General features: G+C 39.9%; 1 protein-coding gene across 1 annotated transcript in view; it reads right to left on the bottom strand.

The window, feature by feature from the left end:
- The window catches only part of LOC148348016 (sodium channel protein type 5 subunit alpha-like), a 191,580-nt gene that overhangs the window by 77,760 nt on the left and 94,293 nt on the right, over positions 1-19,527 (bottom strand). Inside the window, exons 16-18 of the mRNA XM_088322381.1 lie at positions 7,368-7,508; positions 2,668-2,788; positions 822-1,018 (exon numbers count right to left, since the gene is read on the bottom strand). Coding sequence (XP_088178507.1) covers positions 822-1,018; positions 2,668-2,788; positions 7,368-7,508 — 459 coding nt within the window. The remainder of the gene's footprint in view (positions 1-821; positions 1,019-2,667; positions 2,789-7,367; positions 7,509-19,527) is intronic.

The following is a 19,527-nucleotide window of genomic DNA, read 5'->3' as shown; positions in this document are numbered from 1 at the left end:
GTGATCCGTCGACACACACACACACACATATATATATATACATATATTCATATACATGTATTAATGTACACACACTCATATATATATATATCTCATCTCATATCATTAGCCGTACCGCTTATCCTCATTAGGGTCGCGGGGGGGCTGGAACCCATCCCAGCCATCTCCCCAGCCATCTCCGGGCAGTGGGCAGGGGACTCCCTGAACTGGTTGCCAGCCAATCGCAGGGCACACGGGGACAGACAACTCACTCGCTCATTCACACCTAGGGACAATTTTGGACCGGCCAATTCACCTGAAATGTACGTTTTTGGAATGTGGGAGGAAACCGGAGTGCCCGGAGGAAACCCACGCAAGCATGGGGAGAACTTACAAACTCCGCACAGGAAGTCTGGAGCTGGATTTGAACCCACGCAGGAGGTTCCCATGACATGAACTGTGCCGCACAAGCGCTAACCACTGTGCCGCCGTGCTGCCCATATATATATATATATATATATATATATATATATATATATATATATATATATATATATATATATATATGTATATGTAACGGGTATAACGGGTGTAATAATAACTTTTGTTTTTAATTGAAATTCCTGCTGAAATATGTGTATAGTTTTGGTAAGTATATATATATATATATATATATATATATATATATATATATATACACATACACATTTTTTAAGGAAATCTGAAGGGCAAGATCCAAAAAAGAGTTTGGCCCTTGAGAGTCCTTCCAGCAAGTTGTAAACAACATGAGTAAGCATGAGATACCATGACAATGATGAGTTATGGCTCATGTAGCAAGTCACCTCGTCTCGTTCGCCTTCCTCCTCCTGCGAGTCCTCGCTCGGGTTCTCCTGGTCCTCGTCCTCCTGGTCCTCGTCATCGTCCTCTTCCGGGAACTCCACGTCTGACTCCCCCGGAGCAATGGGGACGCTGATAGTCAGGTTGGGGTTGGTCATGTAGCTGTCGTCCTCCGCCGCTACATACTTCTCCACATGGCGGCCTAAAAGGCATAATCCTCATTAACACGGGGCACAGAGCACCTCTCAGATAGACTAGGAGTCATAGACCTGTCCAATTCAACTCTTTGTGTTTGATGTATGACCCCACCTGGTATATTTAGGTTAAGACTGAGAATTGGGACTGCAATAATATAAAATAATATTTCGTGCATTCTAAACTTTGCTTTATAAATTATGATTGATTTATGATACCCTTATTATGAGGGGTCAGGTTAGGGTTAAGTGATTAGGTTAGTGGTAAGGTTGAGGGATAAGGTATGGGGTTGGATTAATGGTTGAGGTTAGTTGTAGTGTTAAAGGGTTAGGTTGTGAGGGTTTAGGTTAGTGATAGGGTTAATGTGTTAGTGATTATGGTAAGTAAGTTAAGGGGTTAAGGAGTTAGGGTTTAGTGTTAGGGGTTATGGTGTTAGGGTTAATGGTTTAGGTTAGTGGTTGGGTTAAATGGTTTGGGATTAGGTTTAGTGGGTTAGGGTTGAGGTTAGTGGTAGTGTTAAGGGGTTAGTGGTTAGGGTTAAGTGTTAGGGTGTCAGGGTTATGTTAGGTTTAAGGGTTTAGGTTAGTGATTGGGTTAAGGGGTAAGGGATTAGGGTAGGGTTTTAGGGTTTCGGGTTGAGATTAGTGGTAGTGTTAAAAGGTTAAGGTGTCGTGGTCAAATATTTAGGTTAGTGGTAGTTAGTGGTTGATGGGTTAGGGTTAAGGGTTGTGGTTAGTGGTAGATTTAAAGGTTTAGGGTGTTAGGGTTAGGTTAGGTTTAAGAGTTTAGGTTAGTGGTTCGGTTAAGGGATTAGGATAAGAGTTTAGGATTATGGGTTGTGGTTAGTAGTAGTGTTAAAGGGTTAGTGTGTCAAGGTTGAGAGTTTAGGTTAGTTGTAGTTTTTATGGAGCTAAATTTTGGGATACAACACCGGGGAGAATGCAATTCTGGGGCTGCAATCAGGCCTAATACTAGAGCTAAGTTAACAACTTTCTTAAGGCACCCTTGCCTCGCCTGATCTCAATATTGCCAGGTCCATTACCCATTAAACAGATGACCTAGAGCTACAACTTGTGGGAACCGCTACATTCGGAATGGTTGTATTTTAATCATTATGAAAATCTGTCTCAATTTGAGGGCAGCTAGGCAGCTACTTTTTAAATCACTTTCTAACACTGAAAGGGGAAATGCTCCCAATTTCGTTCTACTTTTTTATAATGACAATAAAATAATTCGTTCAACTGCAGTTATGTGTTGTATGTTATTATTTGTAGCTCTATAGTTGATATGTTGTTACAGTCGCGTACTCTAAGTTAGTACGGACATGATCTCGAGGTAAGGTTTTACCCTTGAGGGCATTTACGAAGGTCTGAGCTACTTTGCAGATTTTCATTTTCCGCGGGTGGTTCTCGTTTCCATAATTGAAAAAACCCAGGGATTTCTGTATTGGGAAGGAATGCTTAAAATACACTGATGAACCTTATCTGCACAGGTCTTGAACCCTTAGTCTCTCACGATTCAGTTTATTTTGGGCAGTCAAGTTATGACATTTAGGAATGTAAAGATAAAGTGATGGGAACAGAATGCATGAAATACAAATATTAATTCGACAGGTCCCGGATGCGTGGTCACTCACTATGGAGGCATTTGGCTTACCTATGACGACGCCGTTGGCCTCGGCGTGAACGCTGCTCAGACGCTTGAGCTTCATCATGCTTTTTGCATCTTTGCGCTTTTGCCGTCGACGCTTCAGGTTTCCGTTGAAGAAATCTACCACCTGAGGACACGAAAATGTCATGCACAGGCATAAAAATGGGTCAGGGGTTAACACTAGAATTTCATGAGTGTTTTACCCTTCCAGAATGACCAGCGGACAGCCAAAAGGCTATGCTATTAAAAGCTAACAACTCAACAACCCATCTTGTCACCGTTGTTCTGTAAATTCACCATAGTGGGGTTGTTCAAATAGAAAAAGGTGGGTGTGATGTTGGTAGATGCATAAAGAGCTTGTGCACAAAACCTTTGTTCAATAACTATGCATATCCCTTGATTTCACATTCCGTGATCTTTGTGTATTTGGCTCAATATAAGTAAACTGAATCGCAGAAAGAAATTTGGTTGGTTTGGTATCATTTGCTTTATACTGGACTGTCTCAGAAAATTAGAATATTGTGATAAAGTTCTTTATTTTCTGTAATGCAATTAAAAAAACAAAAATGTCATACATTCTGGATTCATTACACATCAACTGAACTATTTCAAGCCTTTTATTATTTGAATATTGCTGATTTTGGCTTACAGCTGAAAAAAACTCAAAAATCCTATCTCAAAATATTAGAATACTTCCTCAGACCAAGTAAAAAAAAATATTTTATAACAGCAAAACTAAATCAAACATTTGAAAATGTCCATTGATGCACTCAGTACTTGGTTGGGAATCCTTTTGCACGGATTACTGCATCAATCCGGCGTGGCATGGAGGCAATCAGCCTGTGGCATTGCTGAGGTGTTATTGATGCCCAGGATGCTTCGATAGCGGCCTTCAGCTTATTTGCATTTGTAGGTCTGGTGTCTTTCATCTTCTTCTTAACTATACCCCACAAATTCTCGATGGGGTTCAGGTCAGGGGAATTAGCAGGCCAATCAAGGACAGTGATGCCATGGTCAGTGCACCAGTTACTGGTGGTTTTGGCACTGTGGGCAGGTGCCAGATCATGCTGGAAAATGAAATACTCATCTCCATAGAGCTTTTCAGCAGATGGAAGCATGTAGTGCTCTAAAATCTCTTGGTACACAGTTGCATTTACTCTGGACTTGATGAAACACAGTGGACCAACACCAGCAGCTGACATGGCTCCCCAAACCATTGCTGACTGTGGGAACTTCACACTGGATTTCAAGCAACTTGGATTTTGCTCTTCTCCAGCCTTTCTCCAGACTCTGGCGCCTTGACTTCCAAATGAAATGCAAAACTTGCTTTCGTCTGAAAAGAGGACTTTGGACCACTCTGCAACTGTCCAGTGCTTCTTCTCCATAGCCCAAGTCAGACGCTTCTTCCGTTGTTCATGAGTTCAGAAGTGGCTTGACCATGGGAATACGGCTATTGTAGCCCATTTCCCGGACACGTCTGTGAACTGTGGCTTTTGATACCTGGACTCCAGCTTCAGCCCACTGTCTTTGAAGCTCCCTCAAATTCTGGAAGCGGCTCTTCTTCACAATTTTGTTAAGGCTGCGGTCATCTCTCTTGGTTGTGCAGCGTTTCCGGCCATATTTTTCCCTTCCAACAGACTTTTTGTGGATATGCTTTGAAATTGCACTCTGTGAACAGCCTGCTCTTTGAGAAATTTCTTTTTGTGTCTTACCCTCCTGATGGAGGGTATCAATGATGGTCCTCTGGACAGCAGTCTTCCCCATACTTGTGATTTAGTTTACTGAACCAAGCTGAGTGTTTTTAAGGCTCAGGAAACCCTCGCAAGGTGTTTCGAGTTAATTAGATGATTCAGGTGATTAGTTGAATAGCCTACTTGTATACTTTTTCATGATATTCTAATATTTTGAGATAGGATTTTTGAGTTTTCTTAAGCTGTAAGCCAAATTCAGCAATATTCAAATAATAAAAGGCTTGAAATAGTTCAGTTGATGTGTAATGAATCCAGAATGTATGACATTTTTGTTTTTTTAATTGCATTACAGAAAATAAAGAACTTTATCACAATATTCTAATTTTCTGAGACAGTCCAGTATATTTATTTGTTTGACAGGGACGGTGCAATAAACATAGATAGAAATCTGATGTGTTGTGAAGTATTAACATTGAGCTAATTCGCAACCTTTGTCACCAGATGGACTTTCCAAACAGAAAGCAGAAAATGAAAACATAGTATAGCCACAGTGCAAAAGAGCAGAAAGCACATACATTACAATACTGTATATATGCACAATCCCCCCATCAAAAATTGTTTTCTCAACATTAGTATGCGAAGAGTCATTACTGAGTTGTTCACACTGGAGTTTGCCTTGCAGATCAATTGGTATAAAATACTAAAAAATCACTACAAATCTCATCTCATCTCATCTCATTAGCCGTACCGCTTATCCTCATTAGGGTCGCGGGGGGCTGGAGCCCATCCCAGTCATCTCCAGGCAGTGGGCAGGGGACACCCTGAACTGGTTGCCAGCCAATCGCAGGGCACACGGGGACAGACAACTCACTCGCTCGCTCATTCACACCTAGGGACAATTTAGACCGGCCAATTCACCTGAAACGCATGTTTTTGGAATATTACTATACAACTAAATATTAAATCGAGTGCTTGAAAACAAGGACTTGACATGTGATTTTGTCTTCATTCTGATACGGAAAAATTAATATAGAAATACTACATGAATACTTCTACAGTAATACTATTATACAGAATATTACAACAGAAATACTAATGAAAATAATGTACAGTAATAGTAAATTATATTTAAGAAATACTACAAATATACGAGTATAGAAATACTGCAAAATAATTCTACTGAAATACTACAACAAATCCCCAACAGTAATACGATAATACAAAAGCCAACAAAATATTGAGCTAATTGTGTTTCAGTCATCTGCAGGAGGCACCACAAACACACATACACCTTGGAGATATTGCACGAAACCAAGATAAGGGATTATTCATGGGTATGTTTATTATTTTGGCCGGATTTAACCTCAAGTCAGTTGCATGAAAGGCTTCAATTTAACTCAGTTACTACAGTGATTTACTCTCTACAGCTAGCCTGCCCCAGACCAGGCTAACGACCAGGCTAACAACCAGGCTAAGATTATCCCCAGACATACATCTGTCTCTTCTACTTTTAATTGTGTGAAAAATGAATGGGTTTTATAACATCTTCATGGATTCTCTTAATTTGTGGCATTATTTTGGACTGGCAGTAGTTCAGGTAAGTGTCTAAGTGTCCTTGGACAAGACAAAAAACCGATAATGACCTGAGGCAGCTACTACTTTGAGAATGGGGCAGTGTGAAGCACTTTGTAAAGCACTTCGGGAGGTCTTCAGTGATTTGAAAAAACACTATAATACACATGTGACCAAAACACACCTTATTACCTTTGAAAACAAGAGAAATAAGAGAAGAAAAAAGAAAAGAAAAAAGGGACAGAAAAAAGTGAAACTCAAAAAAGGGAAAAGAAAAATGTAAAAAGGGGAAAAAAGGATAAGAAAAAGAGAAAACATTGTATTTTTTTGCATTTTCCTTTTCTTATCTTTCTACCCCCTTTTCTGTATATTTATTTATCTATTTTCCTTTTTTTTTGTTTTTTCCCCCCTACTTCTCCTTTTATTCTCATTTTCCTTTTTTGCCTCTTTTTAATTTCTTCTCCCTCATTCTTATAAAAAATAATTTTCCTCTTCTTTTTGTTTTTCTTTAGGAAAGACGGGGTAAAAACGTGAACAAAAAGGGTGCTGCTTTTTCTCACTTTCAGTATGTAGTTTGTAGTCTTCCTTTGAATCATCTTTGTTTGCACCTCACATAACAGCCACATGTAGTAGAGAAATATAAAACACTGTACCTTTAATAACAGCGGAATATTTTTATCAGCGCTGTTTTTGTGGAAAACCCCATTTGGTCGATCCTAGTTTCAGTGGGCACCACTCAATTGAGTTTCAGACCCCTGCACAAGAGGATACTATCGCTTTAAAAATTAACTCGAGCGACGTGTTGTGAATCCGCAATGCAATGTCGGCTGTTCTGTGAGTTACAAAATAAACAAGTTCATCTTTCATGAATGTGTGATTTAATGACAGACAGTGTTTTCTTCCGCTGTGGTTTTTCAGTTATCTGCTTCTTACCACCTGGATTCTGAAGGCAGAATAGTGACTAGCAGGTCGCATAAATGAATCTCGGGCGTACACACAGCAGTCACATTCCAAAAGATCGGAAATGCATCTGATTTAGGACAACATACAAAAGTAGTCAGGTTCTTATGTTAAATATATGATTAACAGATCGGAGACAGGTTGCGTCCATGCAAAAAAGAAAATCAGATTTCCCTGCAGTGTGAACCTAGCCTGAAAGCACTCTTGCACACATTTTCCAGTTTGAACCAGTTAAGAACATTGATTCTCAGGTAGGCACATCGAAGAGGCCGGTCAACTCAATTGAGTTTGAGACCTGTGCAGTGAATAGAGACAATGCAATCTCTTATTCTTATTTTAATATGGCAAGCATGTAAGATAAAAGAAGTGGGCTGAGGTTAAAGTGAACCTTTCACTTCAAAACGGCTAATTTATCAGAAAGTTGAGTGCTTTTCGCGCCCACGAGCAGGGCGTTTCCGCCGTTGTGTCAAAATGGGAGCCCACCTGCCGGCGGCACCAGGCCAGGCCTCGTCCGATTCTGTGGAGGGCAATGTGGAGGTTGTTCATCTCGCCGTCATCGTCTGGCGCCGATAAATTGTCGGAGCTGAAGCTGCTTAGGAGCAGCGCCAGGAACAGGTTCAACAGCTAAGGAGACACAAAACACACACCAGACTATATACTGTAGCAGTGTCAAAAACGAAAAGCAAAAGCAAAACAAAATTAAACAAAAGAATGCATACACAGTTTTAAACCTTGAAGGGATACCCAAATTATAAAACATACAAAATGTGAGAAAAGACTACATGTTTGTTTGCAAAATATCTACAGTGAAGAAAAAAAGTATTTGAACACCCTGGTATTTTGCTATTTATCCCACTTAGAAATTATGGAGGGGTCTGAAATTTTCATCGTAGGTGCATGTCCACTGTGAGGGAGATAAACTAAAAAGAAGAATCCAGGAATCAAAATGCATGTTTTTTTTAAACAATTTATTTGTGTCATACAGCTGCAAATAAGTATTTGAACACCTGTGTAACATCTAGAATTCCGACTCTGAAAGACCTGTTGGTCCGCCTATTTGAAGTCCACCTGCATTCCATGTGTCATCCTGAATCAGATGCACCTGTTTGAGGTCTTTAGCTGCATAAAGACACCTGTCCACCCCTTACAATCAGTAGGACTTTAACTTGTAACATGGCGAAAACTAAAGAGCTGCCCAAAGACACCAGAGACCAAATTTTACACCTCCACAAGGCTGGAAAGGGCTACGGAGAAATTGCCAAGCAGCTTGCTGAAAAAAGGTCCACTGTTGGAGCAATCATTAAAAAATGGAAGAAGCTAAACATTACGGTCAATCTCAATCGGTGTGGAATCCCATGCAAGATATCACCTTGCGGGGTCTCAATGATTCTAAGAAAGGTGATGAATCTGCCCGGGCGTACAGGACAGGGGTTGGTCAATGACCTGAAAAGAGCTGGGACCACCGTTTCCAAGGTTACTCTAGTTAATACACTAAGACGTCGTGATTTAAATCATGCATGGCACGAAAGGTTCCACTGCTTAAACCAACATGTCAAGGCCCGTCTTGAGTTTGTAAATGACCGTTTGGATGATACAGAGGAGTCATGGGAAAGTTTTGTGGTCAGATGATTTTTGGTCATAATTCCACTAAGCATGTTTGACGGAATAAGAATGAGGAGACCAATCCGAAGAACATAATCCCTACTATGAAGTATGGGGTGTTTTAGGGGTGTTTTTCTGCTCATGGGACAGGACGAGTGCCAGTGTTTGAAATAACGGACGCCCGGGTTTTCCAACTTTCACAACGTCTCTGCCCGGGTGGCCGACAACTTTCTCCCAAATCAAACGTTTGCTTTATTCCGATTTCGAAATCTTCGTTCGATTTGGAAATTTCGGGATTTCGGTTCGTTTAGCAATTTGCAGACTCGGCAGCCGATCAGAAGCCCGCGTCGAATAACTTTGTGCTTCCGGACTTTCCCAAGCGTTATAAGGTCCCCCATTACCATATCATTTTCCAAAGTAGACGCAGAGAACACAAGAAAAATGGGTAAGTGGTTAGGAATCAAGCCAAAACCTCAGCCCCTCAAGAAAGATTCAAAGCAACATTTATGACGCAACAAAACTTGAACGTACATTAAAAGCATCATGGAAAGAGGAGTTCACGTGGCTTGCAGCAGACGACGCAACGCAAACATTGCATGGATGAAGATGAGTAAATACAGGTACATACTAATGGCAGATGGAAAACAGCGATGTCATATACATGCAATGAATGTTATAAGTAGATTTATAATAAACTTAATTTTAAAGTGTTGTTCTGTTATATATTCTGATTATCAATCCTTAATACTTTGCAACAATGTTTTTGTTTTGCGATTAGTCGTCTTAATGTGTTTCAAGTTGTGAAAAATGGGGCAGGCAACTTTATGGCTGGTGTCCGGTAACTTTTTGTCACGAGTTTCAGAAACTGCGAGTGCACTGCATTAAAGAGAGGATGACTAGGGCCGTGTATTGTATGATTTTGGGGAACAACCTCCTTCCCTAAGTCAGAGCATTGAAGATGGGTCGTGGCTGGCCCAACGCACACCTCCAGGAAAACCAAGAAGAGGTTCCAAAAGAAACATAACAAGGTTCTAGCATGGCCCAGCCTGGAGGTAGCTCAAACTCTGTGTTTCTCAGTGACCCCCCAGAAACCTGACTAATCTAGAGAAGATCTGTGCGGAGGAGTGAGCTAAGATCCCTACTGCAGAATATGCAAACCTGGTGAAAGACTACAGGAAACATTTGACCTCTGTAATAGCAACAAAGGCTACTGTACCAAATAGTAACATTCATTTTCTCAGGTGATCAAACACTTATTTGCTGCTATATCACACATATAAATCGTTAAAAAAATCATGCATTGTGATTTCTGGATTTTTCTTTTTAGTTTATCTCTCACACAGTGGACATGCACCTACGATGAAAATTTCAGCCCCCTCCATGATTTATAAGTGGGAGAAATAGCAAATTAGCAGGGTGTTCAAGTATTTATTTTTTTCACTGTATATAAATATATATATATGATATTGGTTTATTCCAATTATTTTCTGAAATATTGCATTTTGAAGACAGTGTGTCTCGTCTTTGACTTCCTGAGCTGTGACATCATGTGAAGAAAAACCCAGTGACCCTATTGGGAAAAATAACACAAAGAGCTAACAGGGGCTAAACCATCTGCGGAAAAACGGGAGGATGGTCGACCAAAAGCAAACCTAGTTGTAAATAGACCAAATGATCACGGCAGGCTAACTGGATGCTATAAAGGGCAAAACCAGACCAGTCGGCAGAAAAAAACGGAGGCTGGCTGAGCGAAAACAGCTAAAAAAAATCTACATGAACCAGCCGGGGAAAAAACAATGAGGCTAGTCAGCTAGCCGACGGGGCTAATCTAGACTGAATAGTAAATGGCAAATGGTCTGCATTTACAGTATATAGCGCTTTTAGAGTTACTGAAGACCTCCCAAAGAGCTTTACCCATTTACACACACACACACACACACACACACACACACACACACACACACACACACACACACACACACACACACAACAAGTAGCAGCGCCACTACCACTACCTGCTCATTGGGGGTATTAGGGATTCAGTGTCTTGACCAAGGACACTTCGACATTTAACACGGAGGAGCCGAGAATCGAAACTGTGACCTCTTGATCCCAAGACAATTGCTTTACCTCCTGACCTGGAGTGGCGGGGCAAGTGGGCCAAAATCCCCCCACCTCCTTACAAATAATCTATGAAAATTTCGGGTTTTCTTCAGGCTCGGTCCCTCCAATCAAGTCAATTGGTCGGGCATGGGGTGGGTCGGGCTTTAGTACCCGCGGGCCAGATTCAGGCTGAATGAGGATCTTATCTGTAATTCAGATCCAGTGACACAATCGACATTTGTTACATAAGTACGGGCTTGTGTAAGAACAAATGGAGCCAGCGGGTCAATATTTGCGACCACACCACGAGCGAATATCCGTGTATCGACACCATCAAGTTTCATATGTTAGATTTCCCTGACCCAAATTTTCCGGCACGCGATTGGATGGTGAGTGGTGACGGGTCGATCCAGTCGAACGACCGCCCCCAACACCCCCAGCCTCTAAACCACACCACACCACCCCACGAGAGCATATGGCTCTGCCGCCAATTTTCTTACTAATTTAGAAGTTGTGTACATCATATTTCTCAGGCGGTAATGAGGGAACATGAAAGACAAAATGTAGAGTTTGTGTGTGTGTCTAAGTGTGTAGAACGTGTATTGATCTTTGTTGTGACTGCGAGATGAAATGTCTTTTTTATCTGGCTAAGATTTAAACAAACCTCTCTCTGTGAATTTAGTTAAAGTTCGCCTCAGGTAGTCTTTTTCCTTGCAGGTGATAAATGAGCGGTGGCGGTGATCTGTTTATTTTGGTGTTTTTCTTCGTCACAACAAAAGCGCTGCAAGGTAAACCCCCCTGAGAGTACAGAGCGGCCAAGGGGACAGAGCGAAAGGAGGGATGAAGAAGGACAGAATGGAGGGTTTCCTCCCACGTTCCAAAAACATGCATTTCAGGTGAATTGGCTGGTCCAAATTGTCCCTAGGTGTGAATGAGCGAATGAGTTGTCTGTCCCTGTGTGCCCTGCGATTGGCTGGCAACCAGTTCAGGGTGTCCCCTGCCCACTGCCCGGAGATGGCTGGGATGAGACATATATACATATACTGGACTGTCTCAGAAAATTAGAATATTGTGATAAAGTTCTTTATTTTCTGTAATGCAATTAAAAAAACAAAAATGTCATACAATTTGGATTCATTACACATCAACTGAACTATTTCAAGCCTTTTATTATTTTAATATTGCTGAATTTGGCTTACAGCTTAAGAAAACTCGAAAATCCTATCTCAAAATATTAGAATACTTCCTCAGACCAAGTAAAAAAATAATTTTATAACAGCAAAACTAAATCAAACATTTGAAAATGTCCATTGATGCACTCAGTACTTGGTTGGGAATCCTTTTGCACGAATTACTGCATCAATCCGGCGTGGCATGGAGGCAATCAGCCTGTGGCATTGCTGAGGTGTTATTGATGCCCAGGATGCTTCGATAGCGGCCTTCAGCTCATTTGCATTTGTAGGTCTGGTGTCTTTCATCTTCTTCTTAACTATACCCCACAAATTCTCGATGGGGTTCAGGTCAGGGGAATTAGCAGGCCAATCAAGGACAGTGATGCCATGGTCAGTGCACCAGTTACTGGTGGTTTTGGCACCGTGGGCAGGTGCCAGATCATGCTGGAAAATGAAATCCTCATCTCCATAGAGCTTTTCAGCAGATGGAAGCATGTAGTGCTCTAAAATCTCTTGGTACACAGTTGCATTTACTCTGGACTTGATGAAACACAGTGGACCAACACCAGCAGCTGACATGGCTCCCCAAACCATTGTTGACTGTGGGAACTTCACACTGGATTTCAAGCAACTTGGATTTTGCTCCTCTCCAGCCTTTCTCCAGACTCTGGCGCCTTGACTCCCAAATGAAATTCAAAACTTGCTTTCGTCTGAAAAGAGGACTTTGGACCACTCTGCAACTGTCCAGTGCTTCTTCTCCATAGCCCAAGTCAGACGCTTCTTCCGTTGTCTTGAGTTCAGAAGTGGCTTGACCATGGGAATACGGCTATTGTAGCCCATTTCCCGGACACGTCTGTGAACTGTGGCTTTTGATACCTGGACTCCAGCTTCAGCCCACTGTCTTTAAAGCTCCCCCAAATTCTGGAAGCGGTTCTTCGTCACAATTTTGTTAAGGCTGCGGTCATCTCTCTTGGTTGTGCAGCGTTTCCGGCCACATTTTTCCCTTCCAACAGACTTTTTGTGGATATGCTTTGAAACTGCACTCTGTGAACAGCCTGCTCTTTGAGAATTTTCCTTTTGTGTCTTACCCTCCTGATGGAGGGTATCAATGATGGTCCTCTGGACAGCAGTCTTCCCCATACTTGTGATTTAGTTTACTGAACCAAGCTGAGTGTTTTTAAGGCTCAGGAACCCCTCGCAAGGTGTTTCGAGTTAATTAGATGATTCAGGTGATTAGTTGAATAGCCTACTTGTATACTTTTTCATGATATTCTAATATTTTGAGATAGGATTTTTGAGTTTTCTTAAGCTGTAAGCCAAATTCAGCAATATTAAAATGATAAAAGGCTTGAAATAGTTCAGTTGATGTGTAATGAATCCAGAATGTATGACATTTTTGTTTTTTTAATTGCATTACAGAAAATAAAGAACTTTATCACAATATTCTAATTTTCTGAGACAGTCCAGTATATATATATATACATATACATACATATATATATATACATATACATACATATATATATATACTATATATACATATACATACATATATATATATACTATATATACATATACATACATATATATATATATATATATATATATATATATATACATATATATACATATACATACATATATATATATATATATATATATATGTATATATATATATATATGTATATATATATATATATATACATATATATGCATATATATATACATATACATATGCATATATATATATATATATATATATACATATATATATATACATATATATATATGCATATATACATATACATATATATATATATATATATATACATATATATATGCATATATACATATACATATATATATATACATATATATATATGCATATATACATATACATATATATATATATATACATATATATACAGGGGTGCTGGAGACCATTACAGATATCTTTGGGCAGTAGACAGGGGACACCCTGAAATCGTTGCCAGCCAGTCTCAAGGCACACTGGGATGGACAACTCACTCACTCATTCACACCTAAGGACAATTTGGGAATGCATGATTTTCAAATGTTGGAGAGAAGCGGCGTGCCCGAAGGAAACCCAAGCAAGCATGGGGAAAACATGCAAAATCCGCATCGGAAGGCTGGTAGCTGATAGCTGATACCGTCTTCCTTTGTAATTATCTCATGTTTCAATGTGGGCACGAGCAGCTTATAATCAGGTGCAGCTAATGTATGATCAAAATGGTTTTTCATTTTAAAATGTCCTCTGTGTTGTTATAGTAGTTATAACAGTTCATATTTCCAGTTTATGTTATCTTAAAATGTGTTTCAGGGAAGTGATGAAGAAAATGAAAATACTTCTTTTACCAAACAATCTAAGAAAAAAGGGGAGAAGAAAATGTTTTTGCTTTGTGTTTCTTTTTCCTAATGCACATCTTAAGCAATTTTCAGCGTGATCGCTTTCGCAGCGGGTTCTTTCTCATCGAAGAGGGAAAACGAGGAGGGGTGGGTCGTGATGTGTCGCGAAGCATCGTGAGGCAGGTGCTCAGCAGGTGAACCTGCTTGCTCAGGGAAACACGTTCACCTGCTCGTTTGTCATAAGCAGAAAAAGCAAACTTAACATCTGCTCACCTGCCGCAGCTGAGCACACGAGCGGCACACTTTCACATAGTATGGGAAGTAGACTTGGGCCATAAGTCAAAAATTGTTATCACCGTAAAATATTTCGTATTGGTCGATACGAATAAATCTCGCCCCAATTATCACGTCTTTTCTTCACTTCACATTTTAACCCCTTAACCTTCCTGTAAAAATGCCTAAAATTTCAAATCAAGACATACCCCAAGTAAATTGAATGCTGTTTTTGAACTGTTGGACGCTTTTGGTCTTTTTTTGAAAGGTAACACTCTGAAGTTTGTCCCAAACTGAAATAATCACAGCAAGTGCTATTAATCAGAGTAATCAGAGTTGCAACACACAGAAATAGAGGGTTTTAATTCTCGACTGAATTTTTGTTCGCAATAAATGCCTGCAGATGAGAGTAGCATGGGCATCTTAGCTGGAAAATAGCTGGGACAATAGCTTGAAGCCTTACCGGGTACGTTGTCAAATTTGATCACAATCTGATAACTAAACATTGTATTTTACACATTTTTCAAAGGGTACATTTAAGCGTTTCCAAAAGTGGCCATTTGGAAGCGGCTAGTTTGCAACACTAAAACCTATCCAAATGTGTTTTCTACTTTGGCCTTTTTTCAGACATTGTGAAGAGTAAAATTTGGAATTCTCTTTCGCCTTTTTGCAAAAAAATGGTGTGTAAAAATGAATCACTAGTGATGTTACGCACACTTATTTCAAGGTCTTATTTGAATGCAATAGGGACATCTTCATATCGATTTATTCATAATTTCATTGGCTAACCAATGTGACAATGATCATTTGAATTACTCCCTATAGGCCAATGTTATTCAGAGGTAAAAGGAGGCGTTGTCCTTTTAGGTAATACAGGCCATATAGCCTAAAGCGGGCAGTGGACCGTAAAGTAAAGCCTACAATTTGGCCGAAAAATATGTCAAGTCAAGGTGTTTATTTGTATAGCCCTTAATCACAGGAAGTCTCAAAGGGCTGCACAGACCACAGATTATTGCAAATCATGGACTATTATTACACCATCCCCTCATCTAAAACCTACATTAGGGCAAGGAAAAACTCAACAACCTCAACATGAGGATAATGAAGAAACCTTGAGAAGGGACAAATAATAAACAGATATCGGTTATTCATATGCTATAGAATAGAAGTGAGTTTTAAGCTTAGATTAAAATATTTCCATTGGGGTTACAGATCAGAGGCTAATGATCCAGACCTGGGCACTCCGGTCCTGGAGGGCCGTATGTTCTGCATGATTTTTGAGGTTTCTCTGATCCAATACAGGTGATTCCAATCACCAGTATCGTTAACGAGCACTTGCTAGCTTGCTAACGAGGTTATAATTTGTATCACCTGAATTAAAGAAGAGCAAACTTCAAAATCTGGCAGGACGTATGGCCCTCCAGGACCGGAGTGCCCAGGTCTGGGCTAATCCATACATCGATGCTGATTTTTTTTATCAGTCTGCATTATCATGTGTTTTAGAGTAAATATTTCAAACGGTTGGATTCAAAAAACTCTCGCGAATGTAAGGGGCCATGGACCTGTATTATCATCCAATTTCATGGCTGCAAGCTGACGTCTTTGGTGAGCTATGCCAGCCTAAATGTTTTCAGGTATCCTGATTCAGACTAACGGTAATGTTTGTTGTGATGAGTACATGTTGAAAAGGTCATCATATCTTGAATCCTAAGAGTTTAAGCCGTCATCAAATGAGTTGAATGTACCAAATCATGGAGTGTACATTCCAGGATCATCCAGTGAATCCAACCATGTAAAATATTTCCTCCAAAACACACAATAATGCCGAGAGATTAAAAATAAATCTGCCTAAAAGCATTTCTACTTTGTTGGACATTCTTTTTTGTAATCCATTTATTTCGCTCCAAAACTACCCCTCAAAAATAAACAGATTCATATATTTTTTCCCATTATTGTCATTCGCCTCTAATCTTTTGATTGACACCAATCTCAGCCAATGGCAGGCTTTTCTTCCTGGTCTACAGCCCACATTAGCCTATAAGGGCCTGTTTGATAAAACAAGGATCGCCCCCTGTAGCTCTGACTATCTTCAGCCATTAGTAACCGATTTAAATGATTGTTTGGCCGATAAAATTCCCAACATAATTTTATGCTATATTCCGGGGTTATATTTTGGAAAGAGAAGTCAAACATTTACAACTCATTCTCAATGTTTAAGAACATTGGCCAAAGTAAAATACACAAATTTAAAGTTTTTAGCGCTGTTTAACTCCAAATGGCCAGTTTTGGAATCGCCTAGACTTACCATTAGAAATATTTGTGAAATGCAATGTTTAGATTTTCGGATTGTGATTAAATTATGACAAGGTACCAGGTTAGGCTTCAATTTATTTTTTCATCTGTTTTCCAGCAAAGATGCCCATGCTGAACTCATCTGCAGGCATTTGGTTGCATCCCCAAAAAAATTCAATTGTGTGTTCCAACTCAGATGACTCAATGTTAGTCGCACTTGCAGTGATTATTTCAGTTCGGTACAAGACTTCTAAGTGTTGCATTTAAAAAGAGACCAAAACCATCCATATTCTCCAAACGGTTCAAGAACATTATTCAATTTACTTTGGGTACGTCTTAGATTGGAATTTTAGGCCAAGAACGCAATTAGTTAGCTCAGTAGCGAGTACTGTAATGTGTTCTTGATAAAACTTTGTAACTTGACAACCGTTACCCCATTACCTTTTAAAAGCAGACCGTGAATCACAAATTGCAATTTGACAATATTCTTCGTTTATGAGGTCACCTACAACCCTCTTTCCACCCGGAACATAACGCTGCATCGAAAACAAGCAAGGCTGATATTTTATATCTACAGTGCCGTGTAAGAGTATTTCCCTCTTTCCTGAATTGTGTGCTTTTTGCATATTTATCACTCGCAAAAGTTTTAGACCATCAAACCATTTTCAATATCACACAGAGACAACCATAGGAAATACAAAATGCACTTTTGAATGTTGATTATTTATTAAGGCACAAAAAATGAAGGCCTTTTTAGCCCTATGTGAAAAAGTATCCGCCAATTGTTAAATCACAAAGTAACCGTGACTAACCACAGTTTTGGGATAGATGAGTTAAATCCCACAGGCCACAAACAAAATTAATTGACACCACATGTGTTGAGTCAATAAATAACTTCAATTGAAACTGTTAGTCAAAGTGAAGAAGGCTACTATATCTCAAGAACAGAATTGACCTGCTACCATCCCCCCAAAATTCAGAAGAAAATGGAAAAAAAAGTGAATACAATCTATCAGTCCAAAAAAGGTCACAAAGCCATTTCCAAGGCTGTAGGGTTCCAGCGAACCACTGTCAGAGCCATTAACTACAAATGGAGAAAACTGGGAACAGTGGCAAACCTTCTCAGGAGTGGGCAGCTAACAAACATTGCTACAAAATTATGATGTCGGCTCATTCAAGAGGTTACAAAAGAACCTTGAAAAACATCCAAGAAACTCTAGACCTCGCTGGCAACATTTGAAGTCAGTGTTCATAATTCCACTATAAGAAAGACACTAGACAAAAATGGCATTCATGGGAGAGTTCCCGTGTGAAAACGACTGGTATAACAAAAGAACACATGGCAGATTTGAAACAATTTATGTATGTATACATATATATACATACATATATATACATACATATATATACATATATATATATATATATATATATATATATATATATATATATATATATATATATATATATCATCAATCAGTTAGCAACAAAAAGTAGTCTGACTCTTAAAAAAGCTTGGACTCCCCTGGCACAGATGAAGCTTCCATTTCAAACTCACGCAAGCCGCTCTAAAATTAAGATTTAAAATTCAAATTAGGTAACTCGTAACTGTAACTACGTGTTTTCAGTAACGTGCTGAATACTGCAGACACACTCGTGCTGGACATATTCATTTGTTGGCCCTGGGTCAACCCTCGGTCGGCTCCGTCCCCTGCAGGAGGAGATTGAGTTGCTGCTACTGACGGGAGATGAATAAGCGTGTGTTTGTGTGCGGGTTTGATTAGTGCACCAGCCTGTCCCACCCTGCAAATGCACAATGGACACAAACACACACTCACTTTGATATAATGATGGAAGTGCAGACACGTGATGGCTTCACGGGCTGAATTTCATGGAAAGCCGAGCTAGTGAGTGGAAGATGATAGGTGAGCTCGTTATCCACAAAAAAAAAAAAATCTCTCCTGCTCGCTCTTCATTTTGAGCAAGATGAGCTGCTGAGTGTGCAGGCGTCATTGTGCCGGTTTGCAGACGGATGCACACACACAAATTCAGGAGTTACATGCCAAAGAAATGATGTAAATACCCTCGAAAATGGAAAAATAGGTTTGCCCAATTCAAACGCGCCCAGGCGGCATTAGCTCAGGAGGTAGAGTGCTCGTCTTGGGATCAAGAGATCGCAGGTTCGATTCCAGGCTCCTCCGTGTTATATGTCGAAGTGTCCTTGGGCAAGACACTGAATCCCTAATGCCCCCAATAAACAGGTCGGTGCCTTGCATGGCTGCATGGCCGCTATTGGTGTCCGAGTGTGTGTGTGTGTGTGAATGGGTAAGTGTGAAGCACATTGTAAAGCGCTTTAGGAGGTCTTCATTAACTTGAAAAGCGCTATATAAATGCAGACCATTTACCATTTACCAGGGGGCGCTGCCCCACTACTTGAGAGCCACTGCGCTTTTATATTTACCCAATTCTTCCCCTTATTAATAATTGCAATTCCCTTTATTAAGCAATGATATACCTTACAAACACAACGCGGCACTTATTTAAAAAACAGATTGTGTAGAATACCGCAACAATATTAGCAATCAAGGAAGTTAAATACTTTAAGAATGTGTTAGCATTGCCTAAAAGACTTCCTTTATGCCTTATTTTCCACTGTGCTTAACGCCTTACTTTTATCAGGTTGTTTGGGGCAGAACACCTTTGTTCATTTACCTCATGTTGAGGTTTTGAGTTTTATCCTTGCCCTCATGTAGGTTTTAGATCAGGGGATGGTGTCGTATGTAGTTTGCAATGATCGGTGGTCTGCGCAGCCCTTTAAGACTCCTTGTGATAAA

This window comes from Urocampus carinirostris, chromosome 18 (assembly GCF_059441175.1).
Source record: "Urocampus carinirostris isolate Australia breed hairy pipefish chromosome 18, RoL_Ucar_1.0, whole genome shotgun sequence".
NCBI classification, from domain to species: Eukaryota; Metazoa; Chordata; class Actinopteri; order Syngnathiformes; family Syngnathidae; genus Urocampus; species Urocampus carinirostris.
Note: the sequence above shows the minus strand (reverse complement) of the source record. Positions and strands in the feature narration are given on the sequence as shown.